At 41.7% G+C, this 20,938-nt stretch overlaps 1 protein-coding gene across 1 annotated transcript; it reads left to right on the top strand.

The window, feature by feature from the left end:
• The first annotated feature begins 7 nt into the window (after window positions 1-7).
• On the top strand, window positions 8-12,728 carry LOC137595655 (monocarboxylate transporter 2-like). The gene is made up of 5 exons (XM_068315868.1): window positions 8-131; window positions 1,071-1,291; window positions 5,380-5,523; window positions 7,743-8,546; window positions 11,455-12,728. The coding sequence occupies exons 2-5, from the start codon at window positions 1,075-1,077 to the stop codon at window positions 11,742-11,744; spliced, it is 1,455 nt and encodes a 484-aa protein (XP_068171969.1). The 5' UTR covers window positions 8-131; window positions 1,071-1,074; the 3' UTR covers window positions 11,745-12,728.
• Window positions 12,729-20,938: the final 8,210 nt, after the last annotated feature.

Here is a 20,938-nt window from a genome sequence, read left to right as displayed (position 1 = left end):
AACTAGTCAAAGCTGCAACGCGCTCCACACGAGACTGCCGGTAACGTGACGTGACGTCAGCGACGTATCGAACTGGGGCATCAGTCAGACGTCGAACTGATAAAGAGAGCCGTGCAGACGCTGAAGTAAAGGTAAGACCTATGTGGGAATTGAGCGACGAGTCGATCGGTTTTTTATTGCTTTTAAAATTGATGTATGAGTGCGGCGTGTTACTTCCTGGATCTGTGCCCACGTGGGAAGAACGCGCTCTCCTACATGCGCTTCGATGTTTCTACCGGTGGAAAAGTTTTCAGGGTCTGGGTCACAATTCTGGAACAAGACTTCATCGCTGAAGTGGTTTTGTTGTATGATGGTATTATGTTTACTGTAACCGGCTCTCCGCTCAGCAAATTCAGCCTCGACATCCAAAAGTATTTAAAGAAAAAAAACAAAAAAACACGTTCACACTTGTCAAACGATGACAACCGCCTTAGAATCACCCGTAGTCAGTACGGCTTCTTTATTTGGGAAAAAAACCCCCAAAGAATTACCATTGCAGCACTCCGTTTTGGTAACCCCTTTGTTAAACATCTGTTTGTCGCCTGGGTTGTATGTTCAGAGTGGGTGAGTACAAATGATAGGAGAGCCAAAGTCCTGGTCCAGAAGGAATCTATTCTCAAAACCAATATTTTTTTTTTTTGCATAAATCAATAGTTTTACTCAAAATATTTGAAAAGTGACAAAACACTTCTTGAAGCAGATTGAGTAAAAATAAATCTTCATATTCAATCACTTAAACTGCACAAAATGTATTTCAAACGGATGAGATTCTCAAATAAATGAAAACCTTATCCACTAAAACCTCACCATAGCCAATACAGTATTTACTAATCTAGAAATTTGTCCTCAAATTCAGAAGGGACAAAGGAAACAACTACAAAGGAGTTTATGGTCAAAATTCTATTTTGACCATAAAGCTGCCATACAAGCAAGATTGATTCGACAAAGCATTTTAATGTAGGCTTAATCAGTTGAAATGTACATGTTGTTTTGATATGTCTTGTAATTTTTGTTTTCTGCTCTCTGAACAGGAACATGTCCCCGACTCCAGCAGACGGGTCGGCCTTCAAACCCTTGGATGGTGGTTGGGGCTGGATGGTTGTAATAGGGGCTCATGTTTCCGTTGGATTCGCGTACTCCATACCCAAAATCCTCTCTATTTTCTTCAGAGATATCCAAGCACACTTGGGTTCCAGCTTCAGCGAAGTAGCATTGATCTCCTCTATCATGCTAGCAGCCATGTATGGATGCGGTGAGTTACAGATTGAGTTGTGGCTATTTTTTTCTCTTCCTTTAGGCTGTAAGATTGCGGTTCTGACAGTTTTACTAGTTCAAATGTATCCTGCAAAAGCTCATTCTGAGATTTCAGAGTAGGAGAACAAGGTGGACTACTCAAGATGGAATTACGATGCTCATTTTACTTTTTTTGTGATGTTCTGTGATGCAGTGTCTGAAATTTGTCATAGCAGAACATCGTATTTGTTATAGAAACAGAAATAATGAACAAGGTTACATGTAAAGCGTAAGGGATCTATGGATATTAAGAAGACCCAGCTCCACATCGACCCCAGTGCTCCATCATCCATATCAATAGAAGGACTGCTTCAGTCACTGCTGGAAATTGAAAGACGACTGCAGACATGTATACAACACAACTAAGCAGTAGAAAATACATCAATAGAGGAGTGCATGTTGAAATGATATGTCACCAGTCATGGCCGCAACATCCATAAGACGATGAGCTCGCTGACAAAGTCCCGTCTCTGGAGATGCTGTCAGATGTGAATACAGCTGCAGTCACAATCCATACTGCCACCATCACAAAGACAACATTTATTTGCTGCTGCAACACTTATCCTGCAGGACTTGTGTGTAAGACTGAGAGTGACACATGCAGAGAGTGTCTCCCATGCAGGAGAAGGTTGGAAGCCAAAATCGATAATTCCCAGAGGGAAGTTTGTCACCTAACAGAAGTGCAGAAGTGGTGACATGCGAAAGGAGTCCTGGATGAAGTATAAGTACAAGAAAGTGTATTCAGTCCAGACTGGCTGAGTAAGGGCAGGACAATCCTCATCATGAAAGATCCACACAAGAGAACAACAGCCTTCAGCCACCGGCTGACATTCTATATCTCAACAGCATGGAAGCTCCTGTCAGATACCATAGCAACACAGTGACTCTAGGTATCATCCAGCTGACTTGAGATGTGTGTGTGTGTGTGTGTGTGTGTGTGTGTGTGTGTGTGTGTGTGTGTGTGTGTCCCTGTGTGGGAGATGAGGACAAGTTGTTTTATGTATGTATTCATCAACTGGCAAACAGCCAGTGTATACAATTCAGTATATCCCATTTTTGGAACAAACGGGATGAAAGTCATTTGATGTCCATCCTCAGCGCAAACAAGACGACTATTGTGCAGTGAGCTCATCGGGAGAGGAGAGGTAATTGGTGAATTGAGCTCACATGATATCCAACTGAAATTGTTCTAGGTTGCCTAACAAGAGAGGTGATGGTAGCGCATACCGAAAGACTCATCTGACTCACATTTAACTTAATGTTGATACTGCATAGAGGAAGGAATTTAAAGTGGTCAATGGAGGTATCAAGTGAAAGTATACATTGGAGTCTTTAATAAAATTAGATTAAAATATTTGTAATTTCATTCAAAAAGACCCAACAACAGTTTTTCAGCAGTTTAATGCTGTGTTTGCTGCTCTAAATATTTCAGTGTTTTTTTTTTTAAAATCAGTCTTTTTTAGGAAACTTTCATTTGTCAAACACCCAAAATTCTGGAAATTATGGAAACGATTTGCTTATTTGTAACAAACAAGGACTTTTCAATAACTGTAATGCAATGTTTCCAATGGTTTGTTGAGTTGGGTTATCGTGAGAATTGTCGGTCTCGCCAACTGTTAATAATAGATGCATTTGATACCTTTGCAAAAAATTGAGAAATGCATAATAATGACAGCAGTAATTCTAAGCCAAACACTGCACTGGGATGTTAATTTTGACTGTTCCAAACTTGTTCCACCCAGGCTTTGTCATTACAGATGTTAATGATATTTACTTATGGATTTTAACCAGCTTTGTTGAAACAGAAAACTACTGTGTTCTGTTAGTGGGGGAAGGTGTCTGACTTCATATTGGACTTTTTCAGTCTTTTTGTTAAACATTGTCAATGTTAACCTCATTTTATCAGCTACAGTTTTTATTCATAACAAGTGTTTCAGGCAGATATTTTTCTCACATTGTATGAAAACAAATGGTTCTTTTATATTTTATTGATACCTTGCTGCCGATGATGTACATTAGTACATCCATTCTTTTGGATCAATAACACTTGAGTGGTTTTTAAGGAAATACCATCTTGTTTGGATAATCTGGGTGAGGCACACAATTTCATATGAGTACTGTACATCTCTACAGCTCTTAAAATACTGGTCAAACAATTGAATTTTCGTGGAAATAAGTCTTGTTGAGGCTTTATGTGACATTATCAGCATCTTTTTTTCAAGGTTACATTACAACAAAATGTGTGTGTCACCTGCACTCAATGTGGAGGGACCTAAGTTGTGAAATATTCGCCTCCACTGTGGCTCAGACACAAGACTTTATCATATTGTCCTTGGCAAAGCTCCAGCAATGTCACCCAGTGGAGGAGAGAGACACAAGGGATATATGAGAGGAAGGTTCAGCACGCGGGGGTCTTGCATCAAACTCCCCATGGGAGAAATGTAAAGCCTCTTCAGAGAACCTCTGACTCGAGGAGTCCAAATGACGAACTTCTAATGGAAGTAGAAATAGCGGTGATGTTGGAGATGCCCCATTGAAACACAGCTACAGAGAAAAATGATCAATCTTTGACCCCTGCAGGCATTGGGTTAACTATATAAACCACAGGATGGATATTTTTATGTCCTGTAGTTACAGCGATACAGCCGTACTACGCCGTTCTGTATAGTTCTGTACAGCTCACTCTTCATGCTTTTGTGGTAGCTCAGCGCCAGCACAAAAAACCCAAAACATTAAAGAATAGACACATATCCGTTCCACTTATCTTATGTGTTGTTGTTTGTGTAGCCGTAATGTTGATTTTACTACATTGTCAGTGGACACTTGAACACGACATGGAGACGACACATTAGACAAACAACTTTCTAATGTCCTATTCAAAACTTAACTACACAGTTAACTAAAACAAAGCTGGTGTCAATCTGTTCTTCTGCTTGCCTTCACTGATAAATGCAGTTTATTGTCAAATTCAAACATCCTTGAGTTTACGAAGTTCCCAAAGCAGCCCAGGATTAAATAAAGTGAACACACAGTTGCAGTATTCTAATCATTATGGGGACTTTTGCATCACATTTCCATCAAAATATATGGAGGACACTGACTATTGTCCTTTTAGTTTTCCCATGTTCCTAGATTATACATTAATTAAATATAATCAGTTGTGCATTTAAATAATGGGATTGTTCCACAATTTATATTTTCAGTTTTCCATCTCACTATGTAAAATGGTTTGAAAATTTTACTCAGTGGTATATCCAAAGCAGCATACAGTTCACTGCTCTAGGCTCATCACATGTAACAAAATGCAGTCTACAGGGATATTCAGATCCACAACTTGATAAACATTTCTCCTTTTGGGAGTTGTTTAGCGTTTGTCTCTCCATTGCACCTGTGGCTATTTTAATTTGCGCCAAAGCAGGTGAAAGTGATTCAAAATCACTCGTGTTTCATAAATGAACAGATAGATTCCGAAATTTCCGTTTGGATCAATAAAGTATTTATCTAACACCAAACCATATAATCTGTTCTTTGTTTTCAGGTATCACCATACATATGGAGATCCTTTCCATCACTGACTTACACTGTTTCAATAATCATGGAAACTTATATACTAGTTTGATTAATAGTCTCCCAATTCCTGTATATCAATTGAAAAAATTTATATATATTCAAATGATTGGTCTTCTTGGCAAGGAGAATAAAAACTACTGGTGGTGCAATGTCACTCTTACAGGCAAGGTTATGAATGAAGGGAAGACTGACAGCATATAAAAGGCTGTTTAATTCTTGATTGATCACTGAGTGCACTATTTGACATAATCAGGGAAGAGTATAATGACTCAAAATGTTGCTTTGCCCTTTACGCAAATATGTGGCATCCAGCACCCACTGCAATGTCCTTTTGCCTTTGGTTTGACAGCGTGTGAGGTCTGGTGGGATTGTGTGAAACTTTTATCATTAGCAGTAGGTAAGTTAACAGATGCTAACTGTTTTTATTTATTGAGATCTAACATGATCCTGTTCTTCTCTTTCCTTTCTTCCTTGCAGGACCCATAAGCAGTGTGCTGGTGAATCGTTTTGGAAGCCGTCTAGTAGTCATAACCGGTGGGCTGATGTGCGGGATCTCAATGGCCATCGCTTCTTTTGCTGACTCCATCATTTACCTCTACCTTTGCATCGGCATCGTTGGAGGTAACTTTTATGAAGATATTGCTTTTATTTGTGTCACTGATGCCACAATAAACAAGCTTTTTTTTTTTTTTTTGTATTGCAGACTAGGGAGTCGTTTTAATTGAACTGATCACAACTCAAAATGAATATAGAAAAGATGTATTTTGACTTTTTTTGTTTTGTAACTCTGAGTCACCTCTCTATGGAGTCTCTGTTCTCTTTGCCACATTTTTATCTCTTTGCTGTGCTGTTCGTGGGGGCCCAGGGCATCTGCCCCACCTCCTGAGGCGCAGTTGGAGCACCAAGGGAACCCGGAGTGTAATTAAAACAGAACGTTTTCTGATCTATGAGAGTTTGGTCTCCTATGGCCCTCTGTACTCTCCTGTAGGCTCCCATCATGGTCATCACATGGGGGGCTCATTGTCACCCTCTTAGGGAGGCTCATTACCCTGCCAAGGACTGCTGTGTAGGATTAATAGACCCAGCAAGTGGCGGGGCCATGTTGGGTGCCCCAGGCCATGTGTGTGCCCTCTCCTGCTCCTCTACGGACGCCACACTGACAGATAGGCAGTGTGTAATTTCACCCAGCAGACAAACAAGCGTCGTTACACAAGCATGCACAAATATATGCACTTATGCAAAAGCGTAATAATTTTTCTGACAAATGACTCAGGATAGCTTCCTCGAGTGGATAGTTATCCTTGTTCATAAAGGTCATTGTCAAATTTGGAAATTTCATCAAATTTCATCTTTTTTCTTCTGTATTTTCTTTTGATAAGTAAAGTTAGCTTTACTGTCACAACACAAAGTCACACTAATATGTGCACACTAATATGCATGCGTGTGATTGACTAACAAAAACTTACTTTCCCTTCGGGGATTAAAATTCCTTCAAGTGATACAGCGTTAAAGATATCAACAGAAGAATGATCAGGAAAAAGACTGCTAACAGTGAACAAGTGTGAGGTGTATAATTTAGTGCCATACAACAATGAAATGGCTGTCAGATCAGATGCCACTCTAATTGCCACTCTTGTCAGTGGCCACCTGGAAACTTCATTTAAAGTCATTCTACAAAAATATCCAAAAAAATTTGTTTTTTATTCATGGGAAAAGAGAGGAAAGTAACTCTAGTTGTTGTCGTCATGTCTGCATCAAAGTGATGTCTGGCACTGCTGTTGCACATGCACCAGATCTGTTAAATTCATGACTTTATTCATTCATTTAATCTATAATGGAGACATGAATGCATATAAAAATAGTGCCAGACAATCGGCCTGCACTGATAGCAAGTTAGCTATCATTTTGCCAGGAGGTTTCAGACAAATGGCGGAGTGAAACTGAGGGTTTATGGAGAAGTGAGATAATTGCAGACGGTACCGTTATTCTTTAGCTGTTAAATTATGAAAAAAAAAAAACCCCCAAACATTTATTTCATAATGAGACGTTTTACTGTCGATTTCCAGTTTCACAAGTACGAAAAAATATGTCAGCTACATCAAAACTCCATGCTGATTTTTTAAAATAACTTTTTATTTGTTTTCACTTATTAACATCACAGTGTTATTGTGTTCACGTATTTTTGCTATCACTTTGCAAAAAAAGTATTTGCCAAATATGAAATGGTGACTGCATGATAAAATACTTAATATGATGTTAAGAAATGTACTTTAAAGAAATGTGAACTATTATTTTAACCCCCACAGATATGGTAATATGCAGAACACAGTATCATCGCTTTTAATTTATAGCAGCTTAGACACTTAATAAAAGCATAATGTTTTGTGAATTGCAATACATTTTTCTGTGGAAGTTTAGCTTTTTAATATCTTTTATTGAAAAAAATGCTAAAATGACTTGTATTCAAACATGTGAATGAATATGTTGTGTTCACAAGATATAATAAAGATAATATTACAGAATATTTTTCTTGAACTCTCATAGAATGAGTGAAGTTAATTCAGTTGATGAAAGTAAATGGACATTGGAGCGTATCTACTTGTAGCTTTCTGTCCACAAAAGTTTTGGATTAAAGGCAAGTGAATGAACTTATTTCTTTATGACTGGAGGAATTACTTCTGAATAAATCTAACAAGCCTGTAATAATATTGTTGCCAGCAGAGGTTAAATGAAATGGAATCTTAATGAGCTCAATCCAGAACAAGGCTATATTTAATTTAAAAAAGATCACTTTCTAACTGCAGACTTTGAAAGGCTGAGGGTTTCTTTTTTCTCTGCAGGTTGTGGACTCTCCTTCAACCTCAATGCATCTCTCACCATCATCAGCAAGTATTTCCTGGCGAAGCGTCCTCTCGCCAATGGACTGGTCATGGCGGGGAGTCCAGTGTTTGTGTCTGTCTTGGCGCCTGTCAGCCAATATTTACTCACGAACTTTGGCTGGAGAGGAAGCCTCCTTGTGCTCGGGGGTATGATTCTCAATTGCTGTGTTGCTGGGGCCCTTATGAGGCCTGTCATAATGCCCAGGAGTTCGCCACAGACGGCACTGGAGAAACAGCCAAACAACAGCAACACTCAGCCAAAGATAAGCAGGATAAAGACTCTTATGACCTTACTGGATTTCTCCCTTTTCAAGGATAGAGGCTTCGTCATATACCTCATCGGGAGCATGCTGTTCATTCTAGGAGCCTACGCACCCATTGTGTTCCTCTCAACCTATGCTATTAGCCAAGGCATTGAGGAGTACTCCGCAGCCTATCTTCTTACTATTATGGGCTTTGTGGATATGTTGGTTCGACCTGGCACAGGTCTAGTTGCCAATACCAAGTTGATCAGGCCCAGAATCCAGTACTTCTTCAGTCTTGCCATTGCCTTCAATGGTCTGTGCCATTTACTGTGTCCGCTGACGAAGAGCTACATCTCCATTGTGGTCTATACGGTGCTTTTTGGCACCAGTTTTGGCATGACCTTCGCCCTGATATTCGAGTGCCTGATGGACCTGATGGGAAGCCAGCGCTTCCCCTCTGCTGTTGGACTGGTCACCATGATCGAGTGCATCCCCATGCTAGTGGGACCACCTACTGCAGGTAACTGTGCATGTCAACTGTTAGCTACTGTATAGACAGATATGGTAGAAGCAGGCTGAATCACAGACAAAAAAAGGGTGGAAACAAAACATCTTCTTGTTTGTGTTGCTTCTTGAATCTACACTGGCAGACACAGCCAAGATAATCATACTTCACTTTAAATTCCCTTAGGCTGCTTGGTTCTGTAGTAGAAGAGAAAATGAGTGAAGTGGGGCTTACAAAAGCAACTTTCCATACAATATAGCGATTTGAATTGAAATCCGTACTCCTTTTTGTGTTTTTTACAGTCATATTAAAGTCTGTACTTCTTTTTATTTTTAAGGGTAGTAGTAATTGCTGACACACAGACAGAAAAGGATGGTTAACTGGATGGAGCACATAGAAAAAAGTGACTAGTTAGTTTTATAAAGTTGTAATGAAGATTCCCCTGCTCATTGCTCAGGCTTTTCTAATATAAGTTTAGAAGATGAAGGTGTAGCAAGTAGATTTAGAAGATAAATTTAGAGGAATTAGTCATTTTTAATTTCTGGGGTGGCAGGAATGGAAAATTTCTGCAGTTCAAGGTGCAGCAAATGTGTTAATTTGTGAAATTGTAAACAGATTATTACTGTCTTTTTTGTGACTTAGTTGAACAAAACAACAAGCAAAGCAAATAATTTATCCACAGTTTTTATATATTTTGTTGGTCATGTGCTGTATTTGTGGTTTAACCCCTGCCCCCTGTGGTGTACATGTACAGTCTTCCTTGAGAAAGAAACCAAACCACAATTATCTCCTCTGCAACCTTAAGGGCAGCCCACTGCTCCTCAGGGATGGGGAAGATGTAGAGAAAAAAACCCTACATGGGCAGAAACTATATATTATCTTTTATCTTGTCTAACAAAATGGCTTCTGTGAACAATTTATTCTCTTTCTTGATGAAATCCTCACAGAAAACCCAAAATGAATAATAACAACTATGAATTAATAAGTTTATTTTGCTCAGGATGCGCTCTATTCCTGCTTATTAATGCCATACAATAGTTAAACATGACCTGGAATAGGGCAGAGTTTGTTCTGCCCTATTCCTGCTTGGTTCATGAAAGCGCATGAGAGGAGTATTATCAGCGATTACAGTACATTAACCACGTGCATCGTGTCACTGTCCCTCTAAAAAGCTTGTGCCACGTACATCACATGTAGTCAGTGTGTAACACAGCATCAGTTCATTAAACAGCATATAGAGTAACCCTCCAACCACCACGGCAGCGTGTTTAAGTGGTTGGGTTTAAAAGTCGATGCAGACAAATGGAATCAAAAAGTTTTAAAAAAAAAACACAACCCAGGTTGCGTTCGCTCTCACGCACACCAATCAATATTTCACCTTTGAACTTCATGCAGAGAGGGATGTTTAGTGTTCTAGGCAAACACACCGAGGACATACTGCGTGTGTCACTGCACACAGCTGAATCAGCTCTACATGTGGGTCCAACTTTTTCTTGTTTTAATGAGGTGAAACTTCGTTGACCCCCCACCCCCACCCCCACCTCCCCTCCCCAACCCCCCAGTTTGTGTGGTGCAGCCTAGTTCTGAGGCACCCATTTAATGGGGTAAATACGGGCCTCTTTACATGTGTAACATTCCCTTCCAGAAGGCACAATCGTTATGCCTCCCCCAACCAGTTTGCTTATTACTGCTCCCCCCCCCAAAAAAAAACTGCAGGGTCAGTCCAATTAGGTAGAAGTGAGGTAAGTGGGTGCAATTAGCCTCTTGCTTTGGGTGTTCAATGACGCTCAGTTCAAACTCATCATTGAAGTCCTGTATTAAACCGTGCATACATTAAAAAAGAGGTGACTATGCCAGATGGACGTAATTACTGCCCAGCCAATCAGGGCCTGTCTTAATGAGGGTGATGGTCGTCGGCTTACATGCAGCAGATGAGTGCTATCAATCACATGATGCAGCTCGCATTGAGATGGTTGGAAGTCATTTAAATACAAAGTGACCCCCCCGCCTGCTAATGGGGTGCATTACAGTAAATGCACACGCGCAACGATCATTATAGGTCAACGTTGCAAGGTGTTATTTAGTGAACTTAGGCAGACCTCACATTACGACGAGCAATTTAAGCTGATTGGTTTTATACCAAAAAAAAAATGTTTACAGTAAATAGTGTATGTTGGTTATTATTGATGCTGCTGATGATGAAAGAAAAAAAGAATTGCTTCCGTTTCGTGAATTTACTGAAAGTTTCTTTGAAAGTTTAGGTGCCTTTAAGGACAAAACGCATCATTTCTTGAAATATACCACATTCTCTGAACTCCTTCTTCAACGGATTCAACTACATGCTAAAAGGGTATAAAAGGGAGAGTTTAATGCAGGGGGTTGATCAGACCGATTGTCATACATGCTCAGACTGAGAGATGGCGACACTGACCCATCGATCCTCCTCTGGAGGCAGAGGTGGTCGAGGCTGGTTGCTGGGGGGGCGGGGGGGGGGGATAGACTCTGGAAACCTGGAGGCTTAAATCTCGTCTAAACTACATTTGTCACTTTTCTGCAGAATTGGTCCTGATATTTATGGCTCTGAGAATGGGCCTCTCTTCTGATTCGTTTCAGTAGCAGCCGTCCAAATTGCCTTCCCAGAGATGCAGGGGGAGCCAGGAAGAGTGTAATGGCCCTCTGTCATTTCCAACATGGCTCTTCTCAAATTGGGCCCTGGTTGCACTCAATATTTTACACACACTCCCCAAACCTGAGTCTGGTACTGCTCCTCACCTTCAAGCTTGATTAGTGGTTAAAGAAAGATAGTGTTCAGCGTTTTCAGAATGTACAATTATTGGCGTGTTACACAATAAGTAATGCTGACACTCCCTTGATCTGAAATGTAATTTCTTTGCACGTTTCTGCCCCTCTCTTCATACCGTAGGGTTGCTGGTGGACATCTCTGGTGACTACAAGTACCTTTTCCTCATGTGTGGTTCAGTGATCTTGATGGGTGGAGTCTTTCTCTTCATCATGAACATCTACAGCTACCACATGGGGAAAAAAGAGAAGACAGCAAGGGACAAAGTGCAGAACCAAAACACTGTGGAAAACCAAGACTTGATGGAGATGAAACAGACTACTGAGGTAGAGATGGAGCAAACTGAGCCTGAGGCTGAAGAGATCGAAACCCGGGGAGATCAATGTCCAGAGAATGCAGTGACACTCATGTAAATGTGATTCTTCTACCTGCTGTGCCTATAAGGGGCCGTGTGGGTGTTAATGCATAGAATAACTCATTCCTGTTTCCTCCCCTACAAGGTTTGCATTACTTAAGAGGAAATTTAACCAAAGTCCAGAGTTAATGTGCATTTTTATCCATAGTTTTGTAAATATTAAATGTTGGTTCACAGTGATAAACGGCTGGTAGTGAAAATTTTCCAATCCGGTGACATTAAATTATAGAAGAGCGCGCAAGATAACATCATTAATAGCGGCTGTCAGATTTAAATTATGGAAAATACTTAATTTTTATGTACTGTACATCGTGTTTTATTTACCAAGTGACTTTCCGTTTCACTTTGTCGTTTTATTTCTCAAATTAGAATTTTAATTAAATCAGGTGGTTAGAAACTTGCATAATTCTGTCTGTATTCATTAATAGTTTAACTCACTTATCAAGCAAATCGGAGTATTTAGAGTGAAGGTACACATCATGTTGCATTTAAAGACTGGGAGCTATCTTTGACTGACAGCTACACAGGTGGTTGAACAGTTTATAAGGAAATAGTGTAAATGTTCCGGCTGCCTCCCTTCTAAATGGGACTTTTCGTCAGGAGCAGAAAGATGAGGCTGGGGTGTAAGATCTCTTCCATCAGGTCCAGCGGAAGCTGTTTAGTGGTGCTCAGGGATAGGCATGTTGGCAAGAAAGTTAATTCACAAGGTCAAAATTCTGCTGGAGTATGACATCTTTTATAGATAGATATAGATAGTTAGGTAAAATTTCAGGACATTAGTGGGTTTAAAAAAAGCATTTGATAGTCTTTCACCTCCACCTCATTCTACTGGTCAAAGCTAAAATGGTATTACATTAAAACATATCTTACTTGTCAGATTGCAGGGAAACCAAAGAATGAAATCAAATCTTCAGCTTGGAGCATCTATTTATTGATTGTGTCACCAATTCTCCAGGCAGCAGTTACTTAGTATCTGCAATGTGTTTTGTGTTGGCATACTGTATGCATGACGTCATAGCATAATCTGCTGTCAAAGCCCGGTCCCAACTAATCTGTGTTTTTTAATTAAATTATCATTTCTTCATCCTGTGTGTTTCTTATTGGCTTCTAAATAAATATTTGTCTGACTTGGCTGCAAAACATTTCCTGAATCCACAGCTTTGATTTTATTTAGTTAACTCATTTTATTACAGCTCAATTCAAATATTGGACAAAGATGCCTTCAGTCACCATATTGTTGGAGAAAAAATTGTGTCCTGGTAAAGAAGAGAAGGAATAATCCAGTTTCAATTTCTACATCGCTCATTGAGAGCAACAGTAATTTTTTTCTTTTACATGGCAGTGAGGTAACAAACTCTCTCACAAGAGATGCGTTGTCAAATGAAGATCTACCACACGGCTTTCTCAATGTCTGCGGATGTGTCCAATTTTTCACGACAATTAGAAGACAGGGGAACACGTTTGGAAATGTCAGCAGCTTAAGGGCGTGAGCACTTAATGAAGCGAGGCCCGGATGTTTCAGGCTAGTGCTCCTAACAGCGTGCAGCCTCACCAACATCAGCAAATCAGTGGGCCAATAAATTAGAAATGCACGTTCAAACACACATTTTTGCCATCTCCTGCCCCTTTGCTCAAGTATAATGCAAGGTATTTGACCATGACAAGGTGGAAGGGTACCCCAGAGACGAGGCGATGGATGCTGTATATCATTATTAATATATTTCTTCTCCTGCTCCCCTCCGGCCTTGCAGGACTTCCTCCCCGACGGTCTGCCCTCACAGTTTGTGTTCTCTCTGAATAGCTATTGTCCTCCGTGTTCTGCATGGATATTTAAAAAAAAAAAAGTAGCTCTCCAGAGGGTCTTGTAGGTGGTCAGGTGACCAGGTGATGCGAGTTGGAAAAATACCTTTTTTTCCTCCTGCAAGATTAATGTGAGCCTCCACAGTGGAGAAATCCTCTTCCATTTGTTGTATAGAGCCCTTTGTGGCACTTGCTTCAGTGCTTTTGTTAAAAAGACACCCCAGTACAAAGGAAGGGGGGGGGGGGTGCCAACATTGCTGCAAATTGTCCTTGTTTTGAAATTTAAGCAAATTCAGAAAAGAACAAAATGTGTGTTGGAGTTTATCACTTGCCAGCTAGAGAGGATGGTTAGAAGTGCTAAATTAAATCAAATTGCAGTAGCCAGCACATAATTGGGTCTGACTCTGGATGAAAACATTCCTGTCTGTGTGCACCAAACTCTTTTCCACAACCCTTGTACAGACAAGCGACCGGTGTGTTGATGTTGATTACCAGCCCTCCTGACCTTTTTGTATCTGCGTGAAGCAGATTCTTGGATGTTTACAATAGACGCCTGACCCGATGAATCTGGAGTGGCTTGTACAAACGAAGAGCCCGAGACAAGCCGGAGGGAAAGAATGAGCTCTCAGAGGGGCTCAAAGAGCAGTGGCATCAATCAACGGAAGAAATTGAATGGGATGTTTCAGAGCAGCAGAGATTAGATAGGCCCAGGGTCTTGAGCAAGCACAAGCTATACCGGTGTAATGCGCAGTGAGATCAAACTTACAGAACACAATGGAACAAGGACACACACACACACACACACACACACACACACACACACACACATGCACCACATATGCACACAAGCCTGAAGACCACTGTACAAATCCTGGAGTGGCCTTCAGGTTTAATGTAAAGCTGTGGTACATATCATTCGCTCAGGCAGTAAGCAGATAGTTAATGCTTGATAATGCAGGAAATTTTCCTGTTTCTATAAAGCAACACCAGGCGTCAGGTAATTCCCTTTGGAGTGTTGGAATTAGCATCTGAAAAAAGGTTAATCATGAATAGCGCACAGTGGAGGCTTTGGCAAATATTATTTGAAATGTCACAACGTGTTCCTGTGAAGGAGGTGATCCACAGCTAATGAATAGATTGACAAGGAGGACTTTAAAACATACCATTCAATAGCAAACAACTGTAATAATATGAATGTCTTTATCATTCAGGAGTATTTGTATCCAGTGAATCCAAAGGCTTCCTTCCCCGCTCTCCATTCTTTGAGCCATTCGGTTTCGTCATTCACTGGTGGGTAGATCCCAGTGGGTTCACACATGAGGTGTGGTGAGACAACAACCTGTGAATAAGAAGCCTTTGCGCTGGGATGGTGAGGGAAGAATGTTTTACATGTCAAAGAAAAATACAGATTGAGATAGGGAGAAATGCGCCCAATCTGGAGGAACTGGTGGGGTACGAAGAATGAATGGACTGGACAAAGTAAAATGGGGTATTTGTGACTCGGGGAGGTCTCGCAAACCTCTTTCCATCCATCACCCCTGTCTCCGTCCCATCCATGAAGCTGGAGTGGTAATGAAAGTAATTTAACGTACATCTATAATTAATATGCTCTCTTTGGGCAGTGTGATCGGGTCGAGTGGATGATGGAGTGTGTTTATTATGGGTGTGAGGGAGCTGGCACGAAAGGGCACCGGGCCACTGACATGCTAATTCACTAGCCATCACTCCAACAGCGCTGAGGTCAGATTGGTTCAGCCTATATAGAGCAGGGCCCGCCTCAACGCTCCCATAGGTACGCATGGAAAGTGGGTTTTTGTTCTTACTCATCTTCCTCTCTCTTTCGTTCTTCCTCTCCGAGACTCTTGAAGAAAGAGGAGAAGGAAGGCGGAGCACGTAGCAGCGCCCCGGGCAAATGTTCTCCCTCTCCGTGTCCCGCTCTTTCTCTCCCTGTCTTTCTTGCTCTTACCTTCCAGTCAAACTCCCTCCTCGCTCTTATTTCTCTCTTTGCTCCCTGGTTGATTAGTAAACTCCCGTTCTCTCTGTCTGCCTGGGCTCCATCGCTTTCTCTTTATTTTATTTTTCTAATAATCTCCCCCTCCTTCAAGAAAAGCGAATACTCTTCAAGAATTCTGTTTTTTTTATTATTTTTTTAAAGGCAGCTTTGCACAAACACAGTTCAAACCCCACTGCCCTCAGTGCTGTCTCCTTTTGAAAGCCCCTGCTCTTTGAATACCCTCCATTTGAAGAGAAATGCCCTCTGCATTTATTTTACACAGTGACTCAAGTCTGCTCCTGTTCTTCCTTTCATTTACACACACACACACAAACACACAAGCATATTAACTTTTTATACAAGTATAATACACACTCCAATTTAAGCAGCGCTGTCAGTATGTAGTGTGAATATTTCTCTCACTTTGAACTCATCATTCCATCTCTTTCTTATTCACTCTCAGGCTACACTAACATGTATGGTCGATTCAAGCTACTGGCCATTCTGCAGTGAAGGTCTCCTTCAGGATAAACTGCTAACAATAATCTATTATATCAATGAAATGTATCACGGATCATGTAAAGGTACGTTTTATGCAACCAGTGTATTAAATCATAATTTATCTCAAGGGTTTTTATAATCTGTACAAAAGACAATATCCTTTGACCTCAGAGCCTTAATTTAAAAAAAAACTGAAAAGAAATAGAATTTTATTTAATGAGAATTTTTTTAAAAAAAGGAAGAAATCCCAGAAAACAAAGACATATCCTGTGGAATACGCACATGATAGAAGATTTTGATGTCAAAAAAAGGCAAAAGCATAACTGGAGAGCGCCTGGAGACTTCTTTTTCTAGTAATACCAAGCAATGCATTATTTTATTTGTCTTTCTGAAGAACAATACCAGCATGACTAACCTGCCTCTTCATTCTTGGCCATTGTTCTGCAAACGCAACTTAAACTTGCTCCAAAACTTCACATATAAGTGACATGCATAATTTAGTTTGCAGCAGGATCATCTGGCCGGTGCTTTATTGGGATAACAAGCTGTCCTGTTGAGGTGCGACCTGACAGAAGGTTAATGGGAGGCTGGTTCTTTGCAGAAAGTGAGATAAGACGAACTCAAGATGAAGTCAAGAGCTGCTGAAGCAGAAGAGCAGAAAATACTGTGAGCACAATTTATACCCAGTTTACCTCTGTTAAGGGATGGCTTTAGGTATCTCACACAGGCCTGGTTTATCCTATGTATTACTTATTGTTATTATGGTCTGTACAGTGTCTGTGCAATAGGCTACAATTAAAACCCTTCACACTGAGACACACTATTGTTCCAGACAGGTTCTCTCATTAACACTATAGTGTATTTTCAGTAGATTCCACATTTGCCTCCCAGCTGCCAGAAATACTCCCTCATGATTGTTAAGTGTAGCTGCTGTTTCTTGTCCCCCATATCCCCCCCCCATGACTGTCTTTTCCCCCGTCTCTGTGCTGCATGTGTTTAAAGCTTTGTCAACAGATGTGGAGGGGGTCACGAGGAGCGAGAACTTTGCCAGGCGAATGCCCACATGTCTGATTTTAATGGGCAGCATATGGAGGTGGTGACTGATGAGGGGGACTCGACCACTGACAGGTGCTGAGTCGTCTGCCACGCCGACCCTGGCCCCACCAGTGAAGAATCAGAGGACACTTTCATTCAGCAGACTTGACCCAAACACACACACAAACACACACGCACACGCACACGCACACACACACACACACACACACACACACACACACACACACACAGTATACATTTACATTTATTTGCTCCAAGCTGTTAGAAAATAATCCTCAAAGCTCTCACCAATGGGCTCATATGGAGATCCTCCGTCCATCCATCCATCCATCCATCCATCCATCCATCCATCCGTCCTGATCAGATTCCTGAGCCAACTCCACCGGCTCCTTTCAACAAGCAGGAGCAGCAGGTCCTGCCTGAGGTCCCTTGGGCCAGGGGCCTCATCTAATCTCTGAGGATGAGGCCAGCATCCAAAGAAGGAAGATTATTTTGTCCCCTTGTATGCTTTACTGCTATAAATATGAAACTACGGAGGAAACTGAAGCCATTTGAATACATTGCTGTTGATTTGATGAAATAGTCACCACGTTGCTCTAGAATTGTCTGGACGTTTGAATAGAGCGGCGAAAACAAGTCTCAATTTTTCAAGTTGATAGCTCCATCCCAAGTGAGGAGATTATTTTGTGTACCGTATAATTGGGTTTCGGTGACCTTGCAACTTCGTCTCTTACTCTCCCTTTTCCTCCTTTTTCTTTGATTAAGATATGGGCGATGCGCTCGGAGGCAGCGCCCTAAAGATGTAGCCGGATTCTATGGCAACTGGCGTCTGCAAGAAGGTCGCATAGGAGGTGTTTAATTAGTGGGCCGCAGCCGTCCCTGCAGAGGAGCTTTTTATTACCTCAATATGTCACAGGGTGCATCAGCTAACAGGAACACAAGCGTGTACACACACACACACACACACACACACACACACATACACTCACACGTACATACGCACACACACATGGGCCAATGAGCACATGGCAGAACAGAAAGTGTCAAACAGAACAGAAACAGAAGCAGAAAGTGTAAAATACAAAATAAGAGTTTGGTGTAAAAGAAAATAGCAAATGAAACAAATCGGAAGAAGAGAAAGAGGGAGGAAAAAGAGGGAGAGAGAGCCAAAAGGATCAGAGATGAGGAGACTTGAATGCTGGTCAGCGAAATATCAGCTTAGTGAGGATCAGCCGTGAAACCGGCGAGAGGAGGAAGAGGAGGAAACACAACAGGAGAGAGAGAGAGAGTCATGGTTCCACGCCTGCTGGGGGGCCTGCTGAGATTTTTCTTTTACATGTTTAGCGAGATAATTGCCGGGTCACGTTGTCCAGAAGGGATGAGTGGCATCTGTGTGTGTGTGTGTGTGTGTGTGTGTGTGTGCGCGCGTCACCGAGCCAGTTGGATGCGTCACCCGGTTGTGGTCGCGGGGTGCCAGGGCCTTTAACGCACGCCAGCCTTGCAAATGGGTATGCAGCCTAATTGTGCGCGCCAATACATCATTATCCAAGGTAAAGGAGGACTGTGACACACACACACACACACACACACACACACACACATGCGCTGGTGAGGTTGAATATTTTGGGATGGTGCGGATGAACCGACACACTAAATAATTAATCTAACGTGTCTGCGCAATTACGCGCGACATCTCCACGCGCTTTGCAGACACCATAGCCGTGGATATTAATAAGCGCACCTGAGTGCACAGGACACCTGCGGCCTCCCCGTCGTGCGCCGATTGCGATCAACTCGAGGGGGGGGGGGGGATTGACAGGTTTAATGGCTGTGGATGAGAGTGAAACTCCGTCTCCTTGCGCGTCTCTTATTTCCTTATTTCCAGATTTACCTCAAGCTGTGCAGGTGCGTGTTTGTCATTAACAGACGCGTTAACCCCTCCTCTTCCTCTTCCTCTTCCTCCTCCTCCGTGGCGTTGTGGGTTCTGAACCTCGGACCGCGCTGCGTGTGGCCCCCGTCGGAGCAGGTGATTGATTACATCTTCATAACAGCAGTGTATAGAACCTGAGCCACTAATTGACACGGTGCCTTGTGTTGTTTTTTCTTTCTTTCTTTCTTTCTTATTATTCCTGCTCCTCTGCGTATTTGATCTATGTTCCTTCGGCGGATAATTTAAGAAACCAATTTTTAAAAAACAAAAAACAAAAAACACTGCCGGAGACTTTAAAAACGCGCAACAAGCTTTGCAAAGTTCGCCAGGAGAGGTCAGTGTTGCTCCACTGATGTCAGTGAAATCCAATGAAGTTAAAGGTTGGTCTCATCCCTCTGTCAGGCCTCCTTCATCGTCTGTTTCCTCTTGTCTCATTGTCATGCCTTGCATTTGTCTTATTCTCTGGACCATACTGATGGACGACTGGAAATCTGATATGATAAATGACAGCGTAATACCCCCCCCCTCTATCAAATACAAAAGATACCTCCCTCTCTTAGTAACTGCTTTCTGTAATTGCATTTGATCCTGCTTAATCTAATTGCTTTACAAACACCGGGGCACAAAAGACATGGCTTTAGACGGGGCCTCGCAGAGTCGCAGAGAAAGTCATAGAAGTGGGTGCTAACGAAATATTGACACAGATTAAGACCAACACATGAGAGAGGAGAGATTAAAATTCCACCACCAAAGGATCCCTCCCATCCTCTATTGATTGGTGAATGTGTTGTTGTCAACGTTTAGATTTGATTACCGCTGACACAGAGGGCTGAGGATGAAACACAAGGCTGGTAATGGCCGCGACGCCTTGTGCATATCAAATATATCCTGATTCCTACTGGAGTAATTAATATCACACTGTGGTTATGAATTTCCTGGAATAAACGGCCGGACGGATTTGCTTGGTTTTGCACAGCGGTAACTAACATGAAATATCAGGGAAAATGTTTCAGCTAATTTCTTTGTGTCTCAGAGGACTTAGGCTTTAGTCATGGTTTTCTAAAATATTTGCAGAAATAAGGAGGTGTTGAAATGTGTTTTCGGAAGGAGACACCTTGGAGTAACGCAGGCTGCGCTCGGTTATTTCTACCATTACTGATTCTTGCTCGAGAAAAACACGTCCGCTTGCGGTTGGCTGTCATAAAATGCTTTCCATAACTCTTGATTTTTCTCATGTCTCAGCCCCCCTTCTAGACGGCTCCAAGTGCCGTGTGTCCCTCGGGGGGTTGGTCTTTTTTAAACCTCCTCTGTCCCATTTTACACTAGATTGTATTTCCAGTGTGCTATTGACACCAGACCTCTGAGGCTTTGATGGCGGTTTCACAAAAATCATCCCATCAAAAAGCTGTCAGTGTAGCTGTGGATCAGTCAGATGTCACCTGGTGGTGATGGTGTGTGTGTGTGTGTGTGGGGGCAATTATTGACCTTGTGGCACATTTGCACACCACACATTACTAGCTTTAGCCCACCGTGGGCTGATGGGATGCTGATCATGTTAACAATTGATTTTTTTATTTTTTTTTTTGCTATCTTGTATCTGCAGGCGGTGACTTAACCGTGATTATCAGCGCCTCGACTCAAACATATTCCTGATGGAGCGACAGTACAAGTTCGATATTTTAAAGAAATGCTAATTCTTTTATTACAGCCTCTCCTCTTCCAGGCCACCCTGGTTGAGAGGAGATGAAGACACAGCCCCCACTTAGCGATGCCTCATTAATTATTCTCCTGGATGCACGTGGCTCAGATACATTTAATATACATTTATATTCTCGTCTTTCAGTGATCGATTCTACACGTCTGCTGCATATCAGACCATCCTGGGAGAGAGGCAGATACTTTCTTGCGTGGC

The sequence above is a fragment of the Antennarius striatus genome, chromosome 5, assembly GCF_040054535.1.
Source record: "Antennarius striatus isolate MH-2024 chromosome 5, ASM4005453v1, whole genome shotgun sequence".
Taxonomy (NCBI): Eukaryota; Metazoa; Chordata; class Actinopteri; order Lophiiformes; family Antennariidae; genus Antennarius; species Antennarius striatus.
Note: the sequence above shows the minus strand (reverse complement) of the source record. Positions and strands in the feature narration are given on the sequence as shown.